This window comes from Nyctereutes procyonoides, unplaced genomic scaffold, assembly GCF_905146905.1.
Source record: "Nyctereutes procyonoides isolate TBG_1078 unplaced genomic scaffold, NYPRO_anot_genome, whole genome shotgun sequence".
Classification (NCBI taxonomy): Eukaryota; Metazoa; Chordata; class Mammalia; order Carnivora; family Canidae; genus Nyctereutes; species Nyctereutes procyonoides.
The window spans coordinates 12,700,710-12,724,900 of record NW_026575037.1 but is presented as its reverse complement, the minus strand read 5'-3'; the positions used below and the strand labels follow the sequence as shown (position 1 = coordinate 12,724,900).

The following is a 24,191-nucleotide window of genomic DNA, read 5'->3' as shown; positions in this document are numbered from 1 at the left end:
CACAATTGCTCTGGGTACCGTCATTCAACTTCTGTAAGCTCCAGTGAGGACAAAAGGGAACTAACTCTACCAGCCATGGCCATGCCCTTATCTTCTTTCAAGGGTTCATGCCAGATGAGCCGGGTTAGCACCTGGCTTTTCCTAGCATCACTGGCAAGAGGAAGGGAGGGAGACAGGAAGAAGAAACCACAACAATAACTGGAAGAATGAAATGCAGGGAGAGGAAACAGGAAAATTAGGTGAAGTGGTATCTGGAGAACCCCTTCCCTCTCTCTGAACTCTTACAATACTTGTTTTCAAATTTAATGGGTCAACAAACACCCACAGGTCTAAAGTAAGGATTTACCAATTCCTAGTTAGTTAAAAATGATGAGCTGTTCCTTGAATTAACAGTGTACTAAATGGACTATCGGTAACTTTATAAAGTCTGAAAAGAATTGAAGTTAAATCTAAATTTTAGGTGACTATTATATATTTTTAAAAGGATTTTATCAGTTGGAAAGGAATTTCTATCCAAACTGTCTAATTTTAAAAAGATACTTAAGGGGCACATGGGTGGCTCAGTCAATTGAATATTTGACTCTTAGCTCAGGTCATGATCTCACGGGTCCTGTAATCGAGTCCTGTGTTAGGTTCTCTGCTCAGCAGGGAGTCTGCTTGAGATTCTCTCCCTCTACTTCTCCCCCCAGTAGCATGTGTACACACGTGCCCCCGTCCCCTTTGAAATAAATAAATCTTTTAAAAAAAGATACTTAAAAATCAAGGACTAGTCTCTTGCAGCTTTTATTTTTGATATGTCATCATGTGTGCTTGCATTTCTGAAATCAGGTTTCATAATTTATCTGTAACAACTAATAAAAACTGGACCTCATCTCAAAAAAAATACTTACAACGATGAAAGATTTGATCTAACACACATGTAAGGTTCCTCTCATATCTTTACATAAAATTTCACCCATTAAATGTCTAGTTAAGTTCTATGGGCAATGTAACAACAGCTGGAAATTTAAAAACAGCCCGACACGACTGCTCCTCACTTTCAAGGAGCTTGGGGTCCAGCAGAGAAAAAAAGAAGAGAGGAAGCAATTATAGCACTTACCAGAGCCTGGCACACAGAATGTGTGCAACACGTGCAGAGTGAATGGCTGCATATATGGGCTACAGGGATAAGCAGAGGGTGCTATGGGAGCCCTGACCAGAGAAATAGAGGGCGTGAGCAAGGGAGAGACAGAGGACAGGGCTGGGGCAAAGGGATCAGACTTTTCCAACACCTGCCGGCCTCACTCCAGGCTCAGCACATACAGGCCTTCTGCCTGAACACACTAAACACAGACGTCAGCATTTTTTAATTCCAAATACCTAACCATGCGATTTTCTTTGATTGATACTGTGCATTCAGGTGTTTACTCACCTGTCTGTTTTTTCGTTCAGCTAATGCCTGCACAGATGAAGCTGACATCTGATCCTTCATGTCCTAATGAGATGAGTAGAAGACCAGAAAACACATGAAAACAAAATCATGATTAACATTTTACATGCTAGCAAAATACATACATTACTGTGATTTTTTTTTTAAAACAAAGAGACAGCATTCTTTAGCTTGTAAGTCTCAAAAATAAAGCAAATAAAAGACTCCCATTCCCTTAAAAAGGAGTAACACGGACATTAAATTCAAACAGGAAGAAAGAGGAAGAGAACTGATACTTCCTGGTTACCTACCACAGGATGGGAACACCATGGTATGGTTACAACATTATTACTGAGTTTTCATAATGACTCTGTGAAGCTGTATTATTTGCATTTTATAGGTAACAAGACTGAGATCTAAAACGGCTAAGATCCTTTCTTAAGGTCACACAGTCAGTAAATGGCAATCCTGGGGCACAAACACAGAAGCCTGTGCTCAAGGGCTAGCATCTGCAAACAGAACACATGTGAAAAAAACCACACACTGTAGGATCAAGTATATTTACCATTAAGCACCAGGGAATACTTTCTAGTATTCTATTTTATTTATTTGATTTCTGAATTGGATTCATGTGCAGTATAGATTCTCCTACCTTACTTTCATAATCTATACCCAATGCAGGGCTCAAACTCACCACCCCAAGATCAAAAGTCACATGTACTACTAACTGAGCCAGCCAGGCACCACCAGTCTAGAGTATTTCTAACACAAGAGTGAATTTCCAGAGCAGCAGCAAAAATAAGTTCGTATGGAAAGAAAAAGTGACGGACCCATTACTCAACCTAAAGCAAAATACTTTATTAAATACAACCCCTTTTTCTTATATTTAAAACCACAACCCGGGCAGCCCGGGTGGCTCAGTGGTTTAGCACCGACTTCAGCCCAGGGTGTGATCCTGGAGACCCGGGATCAAGTCTCACGTTGGGCTCCCTGCATGGAGTCTGCTTCTCCCTCTGCCTGTGTCTCTGCCTCCCTCCCTTCCTCTCTCTCTCTCTCTCTCATCTCTGTGTATTCTCATGAATAAATAAATAAAATCTTTAAAAAAATTTTTGAAATAAAAACACAACCCAGTAGACTTTCAAATGATTTGAAATGAATACATGATTACTGTAATACAAATTTTCTTTAAAAAAAAAAGGAAGTTGCCAAAATACTTGATACAATTTTCTGTTGGCAAGTAGGTTATTATATAAATGCAAATGTTGAGGTATTCAGCTCCTAGAGGCTTCTTCCAAGACCCATGACATGCGAACAGCAAATCAGACATTCCACAGTTTTCCTAATTCCTACCATGGTATGTCGGAATAATAATCACCTTGCTTCAACTTTCTAAGCACCCATTTTTATGTTTGGCAAATGCTTACTCAAGCCTAATATGCGCCCACCTGGAGCAGAGAATAATACAGGCAAAGCTCCTGCCCACGTGGAGCAGATACTGCAGTGGAGAAGAGGCAAACAGCAATCCCACAGACACATCAAAAGGTAATCACTGTGTTGTGAAGGAAGGGAACAAAAAGGGCTGGAATTGAATGGGTGGGTGATGGACATCACTTCAGAAGGATGGGAGGTAACACTGGAATTGAGATCTAAAGGGTAAGAATGAGCCAACCACCAGAAGAGCTAAAGGCTGAGAATTCTGGGCAAAAGGAACAGAAAATACAAAGGTACCCTTAGCTCTAGAGAAGGCAGGTTAGGGTGGCTGAAGGAGCCAACTGCATGTTCGGGGTGGGGGACAGAAGAGAAGCTTGGTCCCACATACAGGGCCTTCAGGCCACTGAGATTTTATCCTGAGGCAGGTGGGCAAACTTTGTTTGTAAAGGAGTAGACAGTGAACATTCAGACCCTGACATATGTTCTTTGTTGTGTGTGGGTTTTCTAACTATCCTTTAAAAAACAAAACCATTCTTACATAGATTGTAGGCCTCTGTGCAAAAGCAATGGGAAGAAGGCCTTAAAAATATTTTAAGCAGAGCCATAGAGTGTTCTGGTTCATGATCTAGATTTATCACTTTGGTTTTTCTGTAGAAAAAAAGTGTTACTTAGGCAGAGCAAAAGTAAAGAGATCATTTTATTGTAACTTGTCACGATGCAGCAGTGTTGCCCCAGATAAGAAAGGGTGCATCCAGAAGGAGCAAGCTCCTCACAGTTGGGGGCCTTCAGCAAGAGGATACATGAGCCCTTGGTAATGACATGGGGTAGGTAGCACATCTGAGGGGTGCTCCATCTAGGGTGCAGCTGACCCAGAAATTCTAGGATTCTCCACCTATTTCATCTGTTGACAAACCTTAAGAGACAAAAAATAAAAGCCCATCCATAGAAACTGAGAAAAATACACTTAGTAAAAGAAAATATTCACCATAAAAATAAAGACAAAGATATTGGCATATTTAAAACAAAGGGAATTCAGTGACAGAAGCCATTATTTCTTAAATGTGTGAGATTTACTTGAGTCAGTCACCTGAGATGGGTGTTAAAAATGCAGGTCCCTCAGGCACCCGGATGGCTCAGTTGGTTAAGTGTCTGACTCTTGATTTCAGCACAGGTCATGATCTCAGAGCCATGAGACTGATCCCTGAGTTGGGCTCCACGCTCAGCGTGGAGTCCGCTTGAGATTCACTCTCTCCCTCGCCTCCCCTCCCCCACCGCCCCGCTTGTGCCTGCATGCCCTCTCAAAATAAATAAAATCTTAAAAAAAAAAAATGCAGGTCCCTGGACCCCACCCAGACCTACTCAGGCAGACTCTAAGGTACAGCTAACAAGTGCCCAGGTGAGTCTTATGAATTCTGAAGTTTCAGTTGCTCTGGTCTAGATTCCAGAAGCCTTAAAGTGAGACTGTCACCTAATTATTTCCTGGCCTGTGGGCTCCTAATTATCAATTAGAGCTTAAGATGATATTCAGATATTCAAATAATAATAATAGTACAATCCTATATATATTAACTATACAGAGCAAATATCTGAAATGTTCATAGATTTGGATAATATATGCTTTAAAAATGCATTTAATATATTTTATAATAGTCTTTTTCAAGACAATGAACATTACTTGCATAATGAAAATATCAACACGTGTATGGAAAAAGTAACTGAAGTTCAATTAAACTTTGAACTTCATCTGTAGGATGTGTTTTTGCTGTTAGAAGTCAGGACAGTGAACAGGGAAATAAAGAATGTAAAGGAGCACAAGGAACCTTCTAAGGGGTGCTAGGAATGCACTGGAATGCTTCTGGGTGCTGTTTCCATGGCTATGATCAGTTTACAGACTCTTAAAGCTGTATACTTGGGATACGTGCACTTTCCTCTATTGTTATACCTCAATAAAAATGTAAAAAACAAGAACAAAACACTACTATTCTGGAACAATGGCTGGAAGGTAAACTGGACTCTGAAAAAACTTGACGTTTTGTATCAAGAGCCTTGATATTTGTATCAAATACAAATGCAATATTCATGGCCTTGACCTAGCAAGTCCACTACTAGGATTTATTTTAAGAAAAAAAAAAAAAAAAAAGAAAGAAAGAAAAAGAAAACAATATAAAAAGGGCGCCTGGCTGGCTCAGTTGGTAGAGCATGCAACTCGATTGTAGGGTTGAATGTAGGTTGTGCATTAGAGTCCCACGTTCATGTGGAGATTACTTAAAAACAAAATCTTAAAAAAAAAATGTTGGGATCCCTGGGTGGCTCAGCGGTTTAATGCCACCTTCAGCTCAGGGTGTGATCCTGGAGTCCTGGGACTGAGTCCCGCATTGGGCTCCCTGCATGGAGCCTGCTTCTCCCTCTGCCTGTGTCTTTGCCTCTCTCTCTCTCTCTGTCTCATGAATAAATAAATAAAATCTTAAAAAAAAAAGTGTTAATGTAAAGTAAAATATATGCCCCACCAAAAAAAGCAAAGATGTACACTGCAAGGTTATTTATAATATGAAAGAAATATAGAAATAAGCACTATGTCCAAACAAGAGAATAGTAACTTAGATTAAACCCAGACTAATATGCCATTTCTTTTAAGGGTCTATTTCAGGGTCATACAATGGCTAGAGAAAACATGTAAAACTGTTAACAGTGATTATTTCTAGGGAGTGGGGAATTACAGAATGAGGGAGCATTTTCACCTTTCTCATATGGCAAAATTATTTGCATTTTAAAAACAAGTATGGATTTCCTTTAATTTAAAAAAAATAAAAATGCTTATGATTGCTTAACAGTACGATCACTCTAAAAATACAACTATTATGCGTTACGAAAATGAGAAAATATAACAAAGTTCTGTGTTTATTATTTTGAGCTTTGGTTTCTTTTCCTATTTTTTCCTCTTATGACATTCTTCTAATTTTCTTTAATGAACATGTATTACTTTAAGGAAATATATATTTTAAAAGTTCCAGTTTTTAAAGTTTCTGCTTAATAAAATATGTGTGTGTGTGCGGGCAGGGGGCAGTTAGCCCTGATGGCTGTGACTTCTCCAATTGCTGTGCAGCATTCATCCTGTGTGTGGCCATAGCAGCAGGTAAGGTGCCCAGCTTTCACTTCCACAGGATGGCATTTTTTCTATATAGGTTAAAAGCTGTGAGATACCACACAACAGATTACTTCTTATTAGGGTTTGGAATTTTAAGCTAAGTTACAAACCAGTTTAATAAGGGTATTCTATCATAATCCATCAGGCCAAAACCATAATCAATTATTTTCTCTCTAACACGTGAAGTTTAGAACCGGCAGACAAGAAACACCTAGCACCAATACAATTTGGTTCATCTGCCAAAAGAACAATAAATATCCGTTATTTACGCTCTTGTTCCCATTTCAGAGTGTCTTCTGAAATCACTGAATGGGACACCATATATCCCAGTACTTCCCACTCAGAAGTCTCATGTGCCAATGTCCTCTGTGCTCAGACCGCACACACCTCACCCTTTTTAGTTAATCATGTCTGTCTTATGATGAAACGTAAACAATTCTTGGGTTGGAACAAGTTTTTTTCCCCCCCAGGGGGGTGTATAGTTCTCCTTGCCTTTAAAAAGTTAAAGTTAGAGAACGTCTGTGAGGACCATTTAGTTGATAATATGTCAAGCCTAGAGAGGCTAAGTGACTTGCCATGATGAAATTTATTAAGGTCACAGATGAGCCTAGAACTTAGGTTCCCTAGCAGTTCATTCCCTGTGTCCCTCTTGTCATACACTGCAAAACTTTCCTCTACTAGGTTAAAATGAGATCACTTCTGGTACATATTTTCACAACAGAAAAACTGCACATGTAAATCACTGATGCATAGGTAACTCCAAAATGTAAAAATTATTACTTCAAAAATATCAAAGGCTGGGATCCCTGGGTGGCGCAGCGGTCTGGCGCCTGCCTTTGGCCCAGGGCGCGATCCTGGAGACCCGGGATCGAATCCCACGTTGGGCTCCTGGTGCATGGAGCCTGCTTCTCCCTCTGCCTATGTCTCTGCCTCTCTCTCTCTCTCTCTCTCTCTCTCTCTCTCTATCATAAATAAATAAAAATTAAAAAAATATCAAAGGCTATATTCACACACACAAAAAAGAATATTTTCCTTTCTTCAGTAAAAACTGCAAGCAAAACTTAGGACAAACCTAGGACAAATGGTACAACCTTAAAAGACATTTGGGGAAACATACATAAACAAGACTCTTGAAACAAGGGAGGCTTCTAAAAGCAAAACCAAGGATCCCTGGGTGGCTCAGCGGTTTAACGCCTGTCTTTGGCCCAGGGCCTGATCCTGGAGTCCTGGGATCGAGTCCCACATCGGGCTCCTGGCATGGAGCCTGCTTTTCCCTCCTCCTGTGTCTCTGCCTCTCTCTCTGTCTATCATGAATAAATAAATAAATAAATAAATAAATAAATAAATAAATAAATAAATAAATAAATAAAAGCAAAACCAATGAATGTTCATTGAAAAGAAAAACAAGACGTAATTCTTCAGAGAAAACAACCACACACATACAATGTACAATGTATCGCTGACTCTCCTGCCTAAGAAGGAGAAAGCACAACTGGCATCAATTGTGGATCAAAATGTATTCTTTTTGGAGCAACTAAATGAAAACTTCCTGATAATGGTTAACAATGGTTAATGGTTATGTAAACTCCATAATCTTGTGATATACAAATCCCAAAATCGGAGCTTGGTCTTAAGTCTCCTTTCCCAAATCTGCTCACTTTCTGATCCCACTCTAGCTCCTCTAACTAGAACCCAGAGATCTTTGTATATGAAGGCTCCTTAGCTAACTGCAATAATATTCAATCAACACATGGTGCTTTAAAAAGAAAATCAAGTTAGCATCATTTCTACCTCCTCTTTTTACAGAGTTTCAATTAGAATTTATTAAAACAAGATCAGCAAAAGCTCAGTTAGGTAGTGTTAACCTGTAACCAGCAAACAAGAACAGCTTCCCCCAAAGGGGTCATAATTAAAACAAGAACGATTAAAAACTGTATAATACTCAGTTGGATTATACAGTTAAGTATGAAAAAAATATATATATATATAGTTAAGTATGATTTAGAAGACTTCAACTCTAAAAGGACTACAACACTATGAAGGATGGACTGGATTTAAAATATTTCTTTCAAAGAATGTACTTGAAAAACCTTTTCAAGTATTAGAAAATGAACTTTGGTTTCTACTTCTAATTATACCAACTTAACTTATAATTCATTTACCTCTGAATTTCAATTTGCAAAGTACTATCTTGCAAAAGCAACAAATACAATGACTGAATTCAGGAATATATGCTTCACTGCAAGGTGCCACTTAAATACCAGCCTCTACATTAGTGTATTTCATGGGACGCCTGGATGGCCCAGTGGTTGAGCATCTGCCTTTGGCTGAGGGTGTGATCCCAGGATCCAGGATAGAGTCCCACATCGGGCCCCCTGTAGGGAGCCTGCTTCTCCCTCTGCCTATGTCTCTGCCTCTTTCTCTCTCTCTCTCTCATGAATAAATAAATAAATCTTAAAAAAAAAAGTATCTTTCAGAAAATCTATTACAAAAAATTTAAAAAGCAAACTATATTTATAAAATAAATAATTGGGAATATACCTTATTAGAATAAGGGGCTTTCTTATCAGAATAGCATTCTGAACTGGCGAGCAATTAGGAGTGTCTAACCCAAATGCTCAGTGTATAGAGATGGTGTACCTAGGTCCAAAAAGGTTACTGGCCCATTAAAGTGTGGGCTTATTTAACAATAATTTAGATATATGTATATAGAAAGGCAACTAATGAATAAAAGAAGAAACAAGAATTAAAGTTCAGTGATAACCTACCATTTGAAATAATTTCAAAAGGAAATCACATGACATAAAGTCTTTGGCAAACACATACTAAGGTTCCTGCCTAAGATGACTCCTAAAAAGCCATATGTTAGCGCTGGTATGATCCCAAGTTTCTTTATTCAAGGAAGCTGCTTTCTAGTACATATGTTAAAGACAGCTGGTTCTCTTACATCTAGTTATGCTAATCAAATGGCTTAGCCATATAGTTTCAAAATACAAACATATCTCAAGGAGACAAGATTTGACTTAAATGATATTTTCTCTTAGGTTTATTTTTTTAAACAATAGGTTATTAGCTCTATAATTTGAAACTAAAGACTTGTTCAGTTGGATTTTACATTCTGATGGATGCTTGCTCTGGACAGCTCCCGAAAGGCTGTCAAGCAGTTGTATATGGAAATGTCAGTAACATGGGTTGCAAAAGTTCCAGAAACAATTCAGATGGTGGAAGAGGCCGCTATCCAAACCCGGTAAGAGTCACTCTTCACAATGTAAAGTGATTACCAATCAATCAAGAAACCAAATGGTTTCTACAATAGTAATTCTTCCTTTTGTCCAAAAATACAGTATACCAAGAAGTAACAAGGCAAAGAGATCACTGGTTTGGAGGAACAACAGCCAAGGAAAGTAACCTCCCCAAAGCCAGTCATCTACTCTCATTTTTGCTCTAAGAAATAAGCCTGACAATACTAAAAACAAGTTTCTTTATTTGAATCAGAGAAATTGTGAGGGATATTGGCATTTCATTCATACTAAAAAGCAGTTTCAGAGTTAAACCTACTAGTTTACAATTGAGAAAAAGTTCTGAGAAGAGTAGCTATGTCTTGCACAAATAACACATAAGATCGTATTTCTTACCCTGACAACCTGCCGAGTACTTGTGATGAAGGTTTTTCTTATACTCAATTCAGTCGCATCGAGGTTGAATTTTCTAGGGTTTGCTTCAACTATGCGTGGGTCAAAAAGTCAAGGGAAAGCAATTTTATCATTAGAAGCCTAACAACAACATCATGTTAAACCACAAAATCTCTCAGAGGCAAGCAACAGTAAGCAACATTAAGCAACAGCTTAAATGTTTTCTTAAGACACAGTCAACTTGCCACACATCATTCTCAAACCTTCTCCTCCCACCACTATGAGGATCTCTGTGCCTCCAAATGAAGAAGACCCACCGGGTTAGGAAACAGCCTCTGCTGACTGAGTTCACTAGGAATCCATGGCTGGCTGACTACAGCTGAACTACGCTCTCCCAGACACCTGCCAGCATTTGGTAGCTACTCTTTTCTGACTATAGACCACCTTTCCCAGGACAGCTTCGCATGCCTTTTTCATCTGCCATTCCAAACCACTCTACTCATGTCAAGAAGCTAACCCTGCTTATTAATCCAGAGGCTGAGGCTTCTTCTGGTGTACAACACAGTGATTCAACAATCTCACACATTATTCAGTGCTCATTATGATAAGTGTACTCTTAATCCCCAAACGTACAAACTGAAGTCATTATTTAAGTAGCTATATCAAGTTTATCTGAGAAGGACAAAATTCAATTTTTCTTTCAACATTCTCCTAATCTCCTCACTCCCAGCCCGGTCCTGCCGCCCCATGTCAGATACCTGCATGGCTCTCTGGTCTTTTCTCTTATAGTCTGCTAATATATAGCGTTATTTGATTAATGTCTGTTCCCCCGTCCTTTAGCTCCTCGCCACTCCCCACCATCTGGTCTGTGAGGGCTGGTATACTGTTTTGCCTTAATCCAATCTCAGGGACACCTGGGTGGCTCAGTGGTTGAGTGTCTGGTTTCAGCTCAGATGGTGATCCTGGGGACCTGGGATCGAGTCTTGCATCGGGCTCCCATGGGGAGCCTGCATCTCCGTCTGCCTAGGTCTCTGGCTCTTTCTGTGTCACATGAATAAATAAAATCTTAAAAAAAAAAATTCAATCTCAGAATCTAACAAAATATCTAGCCTGTGGTACACTCAATGATTATTTGCTGAATGAATGATGAATACACAGGCATACCTCATTTTATTGTGCTTTGTTTTACTGCGCTTAGCAGACACTGGTTTGTTTTGTTTTGTTTTTTACAAATCGAAGGCTTCTGGCAACCTTGTGTCGAACAAGTCTATCGGTGTCATTTTTCCAATAGCATTCGCTCACTTCATGCCTCTGTGTGACATTTTGGTAATTCTCTCAGTATTTCAAGTTTTTTCATTATTGTAGTTGTTATGGTGATCTGATTGATTGTGACTCACTGAAAGCTTAGATAATGACTAGGAATTTTTTAGCAATGAAGTATTTTTTTTTTAAAGATTTTAAGTAATCTCTACACCCAATGTGGGGCTTAAGCTTACAACCCTATGATCAAGAGTCACATGCTCTACCTACTGACTGAGCCAGCCAAGTGCCCCAGTAATAAAGTATTTTTAAATTAAGATATATATATATATATATATATATATATATTGTTTTTAGATGAAATACTATTACACTTAACAGACTACAGTATAGTGTTGACACAACTTTTAATATGCACCAGGAAACCCAAAAAATTCACTTGAATTGCTTTACCACGATACTCAACTTTACTGCTATGGTCTGTAGCCAAACTCACACTATCTCCAAGGTGTGCATGGATCTGCTAACACTGCTGCCCCTTTTCTCTCACAATTTTCTGTGTCCCCAATTTTCTTCTATTCCCTCCATCTCAAGTATCTCCCTGTACCTGTGCTTCTGATTCTACCCTCTCATTTTGCTCCACTAATTTTTAACAATCTACTTTTTAAATAATTTAAAAAGCATCTAGGATCACTATGATTAACAGAACTATAAAGATTATGGCCTCCACACATCAACTCTATATGAACCTGAAAAGCTGGTTTCCTAGATTGCACTTATAGAGAGAACAAGAGAGAATTGAGAATATGCAACTGACAGATCTTCAAAATTTGTGATTAACTGGAATTTTTCCAGCTGAAGAAAAACGCTATGGTTCTCTGGTTCATCAGTTAGGTCAGTGGACTTACTGAACACCAACAGCATGACTTAACGTAACAGATCTACTTTTACAAAGTGCAGTTTCATGATTCAAAATGCCTCTCTGATGACAGTGGCATTGTAACATCACTTCTTGAACAGGAAAAAAGTCCACAAAAGGATTTTCTTTTGGTTCCTAATTAACAATGTAGGATACTGGTCTGCATTCACGTCTATGTAATAATGACTGCTGACACTCACAGAAGCTCACTGTGTAGCAGGCACCACACTTACCTGCTAACCTTGCAACAACCCTATGAGACAGGTACTACTATTATCCTAACTTTCTACCAAGGAGGAAACTGAAGCAGAGAGCAACGTGCCCAGAGTCATACAGTCAGTAACTGGTGTCACCAGGACTTGAACACACAGTCTGACTTCAGGGTCCGAGCTTATAACCACTGCACTATATAATGTCTTCACACTGCCGGATTTATCACACACCATAGATGAATGTGGCCCTTATGCCTTCGTTTACTAGGCAATTATTTCAAGTGTGGCATGATACAAATAAGAGCAACATCAATCAATTATAAAAGGAAATATCTAATTGATGTACTTGAGACATCTTGAGAAAAACTTGTTCACGTGTAAACTTGTTCTGTTTACCCCAAAGGCATAGGCACCATAGAAAAGGATATTGATGGTCTCATCAAGGTCCTCCAAATCCCATTCTATACTCCGGAGATTGTTTCTCAGCTCATTGGTGGTCCAGTCGATTTCTTCCCTCGTTGCTGTAGAGGGATCTTGGAGGAGCTCTGTCCATCTCTGAAATAATCCCTGGGCAGTGTTGACTGCTTTCTGTACCTCTCTGTAATCAAGGTGAAGGGAAAGGACAGAAATCACAGACAACATGTTCCATGAACAAGCTAACTACTGCCTGACGTAACTTAACACTTATGATCACATACCATATTCAGCAACTACCATTCCCAAAAGTGTTTTCTGAGCTTTAGAGAAAGCTCCTCCCAGACAAATATCAAAGTTCAACCGTTTAAAAATAACTATATTATATTCTAAACTGATCTTGGAATAGTCATTATTTAAGTAGCTATTTCAAATTTATTTCAGAAGGACAAAATTTAATTTTTCTCTCAACAGACTATACTTAAAAAGTCACATAAGAAGCAATCCTACAAATTAATTGAAGTGCCACATTAACATTAACATATGCTGCCATTTGGTGTGATAGTAATTTATATTCATATGAACAAATCCTAACACAGCTTTCCTTTTCTTAGGGAGCAAGGGGTGGTGTGGGTGAAAAGGGTAGAAGAAGGGTTACTTACATAGCTAGTCTTTCAGAAGGGAAGTTATTTTATTTTATTATTTTTTTAATAATAAATTTATTTTTTATTGGTATTCAATTTGCCAACATACAGAATAACACCCAGTGCTCATCCCGTCAAGTGCCCCCCTCAGTGCCCGCCACCCAGTCACCCCCACCCCCCGCCCTCTTCCCCTTCCACCACTCCTAGTTCGTTTCCCAGAGTTAGGAGTCTTCCATGTTCTGTCTCCCTTTCTTTTTTTTTTTTTTTTAATTTATTTATTTATGATAGTCACAGAGAGAGAGAGAGAGAGAGAGAGGCAGAGACACAGGCAGAGGGAGAAGCAGGCTCCATGCACCAGGAGCCCGATATGGGATTCGATCCCAGGTCTCCAGGATCGCGCCCTGGGCCAAAGGCAGGCGCCAAACCGCTGCGCCACCCAGGGATCCCTCTGTCTCCCTTTCTGATATTTCCTACCCATTTCTTCTCCCTTCCCCTCTATTCCCTTTCACTATTATTTATATTCAAATAAATGAGACCATATAATGTTTGTCCTTCTCCGATTGACTTGTTTCACTCAGCATAATACCCTCCAGTTCCATCCACGTCGAAGCAAATGGTGGGTATTTGTCATTTCTAATGGCTGAGTAATATTCCATTGTATACATAAACCACATCTTCTTTATCAGAAGGGAAGTATTTTAATCTGAGACTTAATTTTTTTTTAATTCCAGTATAGTTAACATACAGTATTAGGTGAGTTTCAGGTATACAATACAGTGATTCAAAAATTTCATACATTACTCAGTGCTCATCATGGTAAGTATACTCCTAATCCCCATCACCTTTTTCACCCATCCCCCCATCTACCTCCCCTCTGGTGACCATCAGTTTGTTCTCCATAGTTAATGAGTCTGTTTCTTGATTTGTCTTTTTCTCCGCCGCCCATTTGTTTTGTTTCGTAAATTCCACATGAGTGAAATTGTATGGTATTTGTCTTTCTCTCACTGACTTATTTCACTTAGCATTATATCCTCTAGCTCTATCCATGTTGTTCTCCAAATGACAAGATTTCATTTCTTTTTTGGCTACATAATATTTCATTGTGTGTATATATATATATATGTGTGTGTGTATGTAATACACATACCACATCTTCTTTACCCATTCATCTATCAATGGATACTTGGGCTGCTTCTGTATCTTGGTTATTGTAAATAATGCTACAATAAACCTAAGGGTACATGTAACCCTTTAAATTACTGTATTTTTTTTTTTAAGCAAATATCTAGTAGTGCAATTCCTGGGTGGTTGGGTAGTCCTATTTTTGAGGAACTGCTATACTGTTTTCCACAGTGGCTACACCAATTTGCACTCCCACCAGTAGTGCATGAGGGTTCATATTTCTTTGCATCCTCGCTAACACTTGTTTCTTGCGTTTTTGGTTTTAGCCATTCTGACAGGTGTGAGGTAATATCTCATTGTAATTTTGATTTGCATTGCCCTGATGATGAGTGATGTTGAACATCTTTTCATGTGTCCCTTGGCCATCCATATGTCTTCTTTGGAGAAACGCCTGCTCATGTCTTCTGCTCATTTTTAATTGTTTTTTGGGGGGTTTTGAGCTGTATCAATCTTTTATACATTTTGGACACTAACCCTTTATCAGATATGTCATTTGTAAATATTTTTTCCCATTCAGCAGCTTGTCTTTAATCTGAGACATTTTTAAATCCAAAATCTCACTAGAAGATTTTCTAATATTATAGCTTTAAACATATATAGGTATACAACATACATATAGCAAATGAGTGTGTTTCTGGCTTAGAAAAATTAAACTAGACCATTAAATGGTATGATTGAGAATGCTTTCAAATTAGATACAGCCACAAGGTTTTAAAAATTTTCTCCATTTCCATTCTCAAGGCTTGGGAGAACAAATATTGCCAAAATGTCTATACTACCCAAAGCAACCTACACATTAAGTGGTATCCCTAACAAACTACCAACAGTATTTTTCAGAGATAGAACAAACAATCCTAAAATGTATATGGAACCACAAAAGAGCCCACATAGCCAAAGCAATCTTGAAAAAGCAAAACAGGGGCACCTGGGTGTTGCTCAGTCCTTGAGTATCTGCCTTTGTCTCAAGTGATCCAGGCCGGGGTCCTGGGATCAATTTCCCCCCCCAACCCCCCCCCCCCACACACACATAGGGCTCCCTATAGGGAGCCTGCTTCTCCCTCTGCCTAAGTCTCTGCCTCTCTCTGTGACCCTCATGAATAAATAAGTAAAATCTTTAAAAGAAAAAAGAAAAACAAAGCCAGAGTCCTCACAATTCTGGACTTCAAGCTATATTACAAAGCTATAGCTATCAACAGAAAAAATATGATACTGGCACAAAAATAGACACAGAGATCAATGGAACAGAATAGAAAACCCAGAATGGACCCGCAAGTATATGGTCAACTAATCTTTGACAAAGCAGGAAAGAATATCCAATGGGAAAAAAGACAGTCTCTTCCACAAATGGTGTTGGGAAAACTGGACAGCAACATGCAGAAGAATGAAACTGGGCCACTTTCTTACACTATACACAAAAACAAATTCAAAATGGATAAAAGACCTAAATGTGAGAGAGAAAATCATCATAATCCTAGAGAACACAGGCAGCAACCTCTTTGATATTGGCCACAGCAACTTCTTACTAGGTATGTCTCCTGAAGCAAGAGAAGCAAAAACAAACTACTGGGACTTCATCAAAATAAAAAGCTTCTGCAAAGCTAAGGAAACAATTAACAAAACTAAAAAGCAACCTTCAGAATGGGAGGAGATATTTGCAAGTGACATATCTGATAAAGGGTTAGTATCCAAAATCTATAAAGAACCTAACAAACTCAATACCCAAAAAACAAATAATCCCGTTAAGAAATGGGCAGAAGACATGAATAGACATTTTCCAGAGAAGACATACAGATGGCCAACAGACACATGAAAAGATGCTCAACATCACTCATAATCAAGAAAACACCTCAAAATTACAAGGAGATATCACCTCACACCAGCCAAAATGGCTAAAATTAACAACACAGGAAACAATAGATGTTGGCGAGGATGTGGAAAAAGGGGAACCCTCATCCTCTGTTGGCAGGAATGCAAACTGGTGCAGCCAATCTGGAAACAGTATGGAGGTTCCTCAAAAAAGTTAAAAATACAACTACTCTAAAATCCAGCAATTACACTACTAGGTACTTACCCAAAAGATACAAAAATACTAATTTGAAGGGTTACATGCACCCTGATGTTTATAGCAGCATTATCAACAATATCCAAATTATGGAAAAAGCCCAAGTGTCCATCAACTGATGAATGGATAAAGAAGATACACAGATACACATACAGAGGAATATTACTCAACCATAAAAAGAATGAAATCTGTCATTTGACTTGAATGGAGCTAGAGAGTGTTACGCTAAGCAAAGTGAGAAAAAGACAAATACTGTATGATTTCATTCATATGTGGAATTTAAGAAACAAGAAAAGAAACATGGGTTGATGGGGAAGAAAGGAAAACCAAGAAGCAGACTCTTAACTGTAGAGAACACACTGATGGTTACCAGTGGGGAGATGAAGGAGGAGAGATTTGGGTTGAACAGGTGATGGGATGAAGGAGGACACTTGTCCTGATGAGCACCCAGTGATGTATAGAAGTGTTGAATCATTCAATTCTATACCTAAAACTAGTATTACACTGTAGGTTAACTGAAATTTAAATTAAAACTCGGAAAAAGAGATAAATAAAAGTGAGATTAAAAAAAAAAGACCAACCACTCTTGAGGTAGCATTCTATATTGGCGCAGTGAGAATGACACTGTAACTTTTTGAAAATGCAAATAAAGATAGACACAGAAAAGAAAAAAAAATCTGGCCTTCTAACAATGGGTCTATAGCCACAATTTAAATGTTATAATTGAAGACTACTGCATATAAAAGCCAAAAAGGAATCATTTTGTAACCATATGGTCTCTTGTGTACAAAGATAATCTCCATGCACCTAAACTAAGAGATCTGCTTTGATCCTTCAATGATTTCTTAACCAGTTCTGGGTGTTCACTTGAGGTGTTTGCTGCCTATAGCTTTAAGACAGAAACTGAATGCATCCTATTCCCTCTGACAGTTTAAGTACAAAAAGATAAAGCAGTAACAAGATGAAGAAAGGTGCCTTACAAGAATATTTCAGTTTAAGAATACTCATGAGAGCTAAAAGTTGAGTGTTAAACAGAGAATATAGCTCTTGGGCCAGGCTTAATATCTCATTGAGCTATGTGGCCAACAGTGACATCTCTCCAGGTCTCTTCAACACCTGGTTTGTGGGTTAGCAGAGTCCTCTCACTGTTCCTCCCATCTCAGCCTTATACTTTCAGTGCTAATGAGAAACTATTTAACAGAAAAAGGGGAAGGACGAAGTGTTTTTACTTTCTAGTAAGGTTTCTGGTTGATTTGGTGGAGAAAGAGGTACGTATCTTCCCATAGTACGAGGTACTTGGTTTATTTGTAAGAGTGGAAGAGAGTTAGAGGTATCTATAATGATATCTCATCTTGAAGAATTTAAGAATAAGCAATTCTGTAAGGTAAATATAAATTCCTTTTTGAGAACTAGAAGCCTTAAACCAAAGAAGCCTCAGGCCAGGGCATACCACATGCTCCACCACCAGAACACAGCCATGATGCTGGAATTAAATTCTCTTAAGTAGCAATCCATACCTTTGTTTGATCTCAGGGCTCCTTTGGACCCTTCAAAATTAATGAAGACCCCAAAGAACTTAGATTGATGTGGGCTACTTATCTATCGCCATTTACCATATTAGAAACTCAAACAGGCATTTAAAAAAAGTATTGATCAAGTAATCAAATATAATGAGCCTGCTACATGTTAATGTTTTTGCAAAAAAAAAAAAACAAATTTCTAAAACAAAAAAAATACAGTTTTTCACATTTGCAGATCTCTTTAATATCTGGTTTAACGGAAGACAGCGGATTCTCATATCTCCTTCTATGTTCAGTCTGTTGACATGTTTTGTTGAAATATATGAGGGAAATCCAGCCTCATATAGATAGACAGATGGAAAACAGAGGAGTGTTTTAATAGCCTTTTTAGATAATTGCGGATATTCCTTTTTGGCGCTGTACCAAAACTCAACAAAGTGGCAGTTTCTTAAAGGTCAGTTGCAATGTGGAACATGAAACTGTATCAGAGACTTTTTGAACCCTTCATGCATTATAATCCATTACCCTACCTGGTATTTTGAATGGGTCTTTTACCTACCCATGTTTGACTTTATCACATGTACTGGTCTGGTCATCTGGAAAGTATTAGTTTACTCAGTATCACACAGGTCTCGCAAATGCCGTTTTCACTACACAATATCCGAAATCATATAATATCTCCACCAAGCTCATCAGAAAAACTTAACTATTGGGCAACCCTGTTGGGACCCCTCTCACTTCTGAGAGCTTTCTCTGTATCTCTACTTAATAAACTTCTGTCCAAAAAAAAAAAAACCTTAACTATTGAGAACCTGTAAGATGATAGCAGTTCATAGAAGCTTTCCAAAATTCTATTTTTTAAAAAAGTTCTAATTTTATCACCAGCCAAAAAACTGTCAATTGTTTTCCATTAAGTGACAGGTTCACTTTATTCATTTTTGAGAAAATATCTCAACTACTTTTTAGATAATGTTGAAATTTGAGAACATATGTAAGTCTCAATAACCAGTTTGCCAGGCATTCTTTCAAGTAAAAATGAGAATCTGTGGAGAAAAAAAAAAAAAAAAAAAAAAGAGCTATTTCAGCTAGCAACTCAATCACAAATTGCTTTTCTCGGAGACAGCCATCTTATTTCACAATATAGCAAAAATGCTTTGGCATACTCTCATCTTGTCATGCAGAATAGTAAAATGTGTACTAAGGCTGGGAGAAAATATTTATGAATTAAATAACTGATCAGTGTCTTTTATCTAGAATATAATTTTTTTTTAAAACTCTCAAAACTTAACAAGAAAACAAATCCAATTAAGAAATGGGGGGGGGGAACGGGCAAAAGATGTGAAGAGTCACTTCACCAAAGATGACATACAGGTGACAGCTAAGCACACAAGATGTTCATTACCGTTAGTTATCAGAAAAAAAATGCAAATTAAATCCACAATGAGATACTACCACAAACTTAAAATGGCTTAAAACAAACAACTGACGATGCCAAAGCACTGTCCAGATGGCGGACTAAGTGGAACTCCCATGCATTTCCAGTGGCAATGCAAAATGGTACAGCCACTTTGGAAAATAATGTAGCTCTTTCTTAAACATATGCTTACCATATGACCCAACAATCTCACTTCTAGGTGACATAAAAACTTATGTTCACACAACCACCTGCAAATTCTTAGAGTAGCTTTAGTCATAATCACCAAAAACTGAAAACTACCACCCCTCAAGCAATAGTGACTCACCTGACAAGACCCTCCCCACAGCCCAGACCACCCAGACCAGTTTAAGCATAACCCCTCACTCAAGCCCACACAGATGGACCATGGAGGGACCTCTAGATTAACCGGCAACTACCGTTACCTCACTGTAACTTAAAATCTCTACCCAAGGGGGAGCACAAGTCTCATTTACATAACATACAGTGTACGCAGGGGCACGTTTCCTTAAGGCACATGCTTGGCCTTCCACCCACCTCTACATAGGATGACAAGGCTCCCCTTTTTAAACATTCATCCTAATCCTACATAAAAGGAACCCACCCATGCTTGCTCCAGGCGTCACAGCTTTGGAAGTTATTCCCTGTGATCCCCTTATTTGCTGCAAATAGGTTCCTCTGTGCGACAACTTGCCTGGTGTCATATTTTTTTTCATTTTATTTTACTTAAATTCAATTCATTAACATATAGTTTATCATCAGTTTCAGAGGCAGAGTTCAGTGATTCATCAGTTGTATATAACACCTAGTGCTCAGGACATCACCTGGTATAGTTTTTATCTGTGACTCACCAAGGAGCAAATTCACGTTAGTTTGGTTACAGAGGGACATAGAGAAACTTTTAGGGGGGATGGATCTGTCCTATATGTTATTCATGGAGGTGGTGGTTACACACGACTGTATCCATTTGTCGAATTTTGAAGAACTGTACGCTAAAAATTAGGGTCAATCTTATTGCAGGTAAATTATAACTTAATAAAACTGAAAGTATCTTTGAGAATCAAGATATGATATGATTAATAATTTTTACTGTTTCATGAAGAACAGTTTTTGTGGGTTTTTTAATTTCATTTATTTATTCATGAGAGACACACAGAGAGAGGTAGAGACACAGGCAAAGGGAGAAGCAGGCTTCATGCAGGATGCCTGACGTGGGACTCGATCCTGGGTCTCCAGGACCACCACCTGGGCCGAAGATGGTGCTAAACCGCTGAGCCACCTGGGCTGCCCCAGTTTTTGTTTTTTAAAGAGTTTATTTATTCATGAGAGACACAGAGAGAAAGAGAGGCAGAGACACAGGCAGAGAGAGAAGCAGGCTCCATGGAGGGAGCCTGATATGGGACTCGATCCCAGGACTCCAGGATCACACCCTGCACCAAAGGCAAATGCTTTAACTGCTGAGCCACCCAGGCATCCCATGAAGAACAGTTTTAAAGAAATATGCCTTTTTTTTTCCCTTTTTCACTGCGAGGGAGGAGCACAGTGACTACCAGTACAGTTAGGTGCCCTGACCTAGACTAAGGCACCGGCAGTTTTACCTGCCACAGCTTTCTGCATCATTGGTATAAATAAATGTCAGCACGGTGAAAAAGTAAACATCTGGGTTATTATGAAAAGTGTTTTAAGCTAAGGGTTCCTCTGTGAAAGGGTCAAGAACCCCTTGAGATCCAAGGACCACACTTTCATAGTTCGTAACCACAACTCCTAAGACACTGATAATCAGATGTGAGGGGGAGGGTGGCACATGGATGGGTCCAGTTCTAACAGCACAGAGTGAAATCAAGCATGTTATGAAGAAGACATCAAAGAAATGACAGGAATCAGAAAAACGCCACAAAGCAATCCCAGAATAATATTCAACATCCCACAGCCTTGGCCACTGACCTGGCTTATTCCACTCCCAATCTCCCAAACCACTGAAGAGGTTTCATCTTTAGTTTTCAGTTAGTGGCCCAGATATAAGAAATGCAAAGCAGTCATTATTCTGCAACTTTCTTTTTTTAAAAAAATTACTCATTCTTTATTATTTTCCATTTCTAAGACAAACGTTTCAAGGAATTACAAAGGTGGGAACTATCAGCAATGGTTCAAATCTAGAAAAGCCAAAACCTGCAGTGTGTCAAGGAATCCTATTTTAGCAAGCAGCTCGTGGGGTCCCTCCAAGTTAAAACATTTCCCAACTGCACTACAGCTTAGGGCTAGCCTGGAAAAGAAGGCATGAAAGGAGAATAGAAAACAACATGTGTCACAAATCCTTTTTTAAGCCAAATATTAATGGTAACCAGAATTTTCTAGAGAACCTGGGATTTTTTTTTTTTTTTTATGATAGTCACAGAGAGAGAGAGAGAGGCAGAGACACAGGCAGAGTGAGAAGCAGGCTCCATGCACCGGGAGCCCGATATGGGATTCGATCCCGGGTCTCCAGGATCGCGCCCTGGGCCAAAGGCAGGCGCCAAACCGCTGCGCCACCCAGGGATCCCAGAACCTGGGATTTTTTTTTGTGTGTGTATTTTTATTGGAGTTTAATATGCCAACATATAGCATACCACCCAGTGCTCATCCCACCAAGTGGCCCCCTCAGTGCCTGTCACCCAGTCACCCCATCCCCCCAACCACCTCCCTTTCCACCACCCCTTGTTCGTTTCCCAGAGTTAGGAGTCTCCCATGATCTGTCACCCTCACTGATATTTCCCCACTCATTTTCTCTCATTTCCCCTTTATTCACTTTCACTATTTTTTATATTCCCCAAATGAATGAGACCATATAATGTGTGTCCTTCTCCGACTTACTTCACTCAGCATAATACCCTCCAGTTCCATCCAGACCAAAGCAAATGGTGGGTATTCGTCATTCCTAATGGTTGAGTAATATTCCATTGCCTATATAGACCACAACTTCTTTATCCATTCATCTTTTGATGGACACCGAGGCTTCTTCCAGTTTGGCTACTGTGGACACTGCTGCTATAAACATCGGGGTGCAGGTGTCCCAGCATTTCACTGCATCTGTATCGTAGGGGTAAATCCCCAGCAGTGCAGTTGCTGGGTCGTAGGGCAGGTCTATTATTAACTCTTTGAGGAACCTCCACACAGTTTTCCAGAGTGGCTGCACCAGTTCACGTTCCCACCAACAGTGCAACAGAGTTCCCCTTTCTTCACATCCTCTCCAACATTTGTTGTTTCCTGAATGTTAATTTTCACCATTCTCACTGGTGTGAGGTGGTAACTCACTGTGAGAACCTGGGATTTCTGATCACTTTCAAGAGCCACAAGACACAACTAATAATGTGTGAAACTCTAGTGATATAACTTCCTCAATTAGGAAGCATTTGTAAATATCTGAAACTAAGTACCTGCAATCATTAGGCATTCCAGACTGATCAATTAACAGGACAGAGGAAAACAACAATAAAAAGAGGAGTATGGGGCAGCCCAGGTGGTGCAGCGGTTTAGCGCCGCCTGCAGCCCAGGGCGTGATCCTGGAGACCCTGGATCGAGTCCCATGTCAGGCTCTCTGCATGATGCCTGCTTCTCCCTCTGCCTGTGTCTCTGCCTCTCTCTCTGTCTCTCTGAATAAATAAAATCTTTAAAATAAAAAAAAAAGAGGAGTATGTAACAGTATCATCTGTTTCAGATTCATGAGGATTTTATTTATTTATTCCTGAGAGACACACAAGAGAGAGGCAGAAACATAGGTAGAGGGAGACAGGGAGCCTGATTCGGAACTCGATCCCAGGACCCTGGGATCACGACCTGAGCCAAAGGCAGATGCACAGCCACTGAGCCACCCAGACGCCTCTTGTGAGGGTTTTAACAAAGGGAAGAAGAGCCCACTGAATTTTCTTCAGACTGCTTTCTCAGGAAGGGCAAAGGAGTAGCTACTTTAAAAAGTGGCTAGTTAGGCACTCCCCACACACACGGCCCATGTGAGCACAGCACCCCGTGAGGAGCACAGCACCCGGACCAGATGGCTACAGCTGCTGACTCCTTAGGCAAGAGAGATCCACTTTTGTCTATAGTCTCCAGAAAGGTCAAAATCACAAAACACGGCTTTCTTTCTCCGTGAAGTCTGGTTTACCTATTTGAGGTTTTTCTTTCAACTATGTGAAGGGGATGACTTAAGTCTGACACCCAGAACTTTCCATGATGGGCTAGGTATACCTTGAATTTTTGGAGCTCCTTGGCTTAGCAAACTCCATGGTTAATAACGAGCGGCTCACCAACAGCTCTGGAAATCCTGTCTGGCCCCATTCCACCAAAAACTTGCTAATTACTTTCCTAGGAAGTATGGGTTTAGCTCCTGACCCAGAAAAGGTCCCCACAATAGTCAAACAGATTTTCTGCTGCCCATCTGTTGCAGATGTTTCCAAAGTCAGTTCTGTCTTACACAGTTCATGGGCAACTAGTGTCATAGTGTTAGAAAATGCTAGAGCTGAAGCTCTTCTGCCTTGCTGTCCACCAAACAGTTGATCGAAATCAAGGGAGCTGTTATATCCTCACGGATTAAACTACATGAACACCAGAATGAAGGTCCTTCACTATAGCCTGCCTCAATGCCCAGGGAACTGTCAAAACCAACTGTCAAAAGTGAAAACACAGTCTGCATCTTTGAAGAATGTATCTTTTGGGCAAAAATGAAGTCATCAAAGCTTTTAAAATCAGATTCTTCCACTCATTATAAATAAAAAGTTGACACTGTCAGGACTAACCTAGTTTGTTTCGGAAGCGAGCCAAACACTAACCCTGTCATTGCTAGCCAAGTCTCTCGCAGACAACATTCTAGTCTGTTCCACCATGGAGAAGGGCCCAACATCCCAACCAACCTCAAGGGCTGAGGGCATTACATCTAGATATCCACAAAAATCAG

The 24,191-nt window shown here is 39.4% G+C and overlaps 1 protein-coding gene across 2 annotated transcripts in view; it reads right to left on the bottom strand.

Moving 5' to 3' along the window:
- STX6 (syntaxin 6) overlaps positions 1 to 24,191 on the bottom strand; it is a 53,766-nt gene that overhangs the window by 19,584 nt on the left and 9,991 nt on the right. For both annotated transcript variants that reach the window (XM_055319166.1, XM_055319165.1), the window contains exons 2-4: positions 12,436 to 12,605; positions 9,620 to 9,714; positions 1,412 to 1,474 (exon numbers count right to left, since the gene is read on the bottom strand). In XM_055319166.1, the coding sequence (XP_055175141.1) occupies positions 1,412 to 1,474; positions 9,620 to 9,714; positions 12,436 to 12,605 (328 nt within the window). The remainder of the gene's footprint in view (positions 1 to 1,411; positions 1,475 to 9,619; positions 9,715 to 12,435; positions 12,606 to 24,191) is intronic.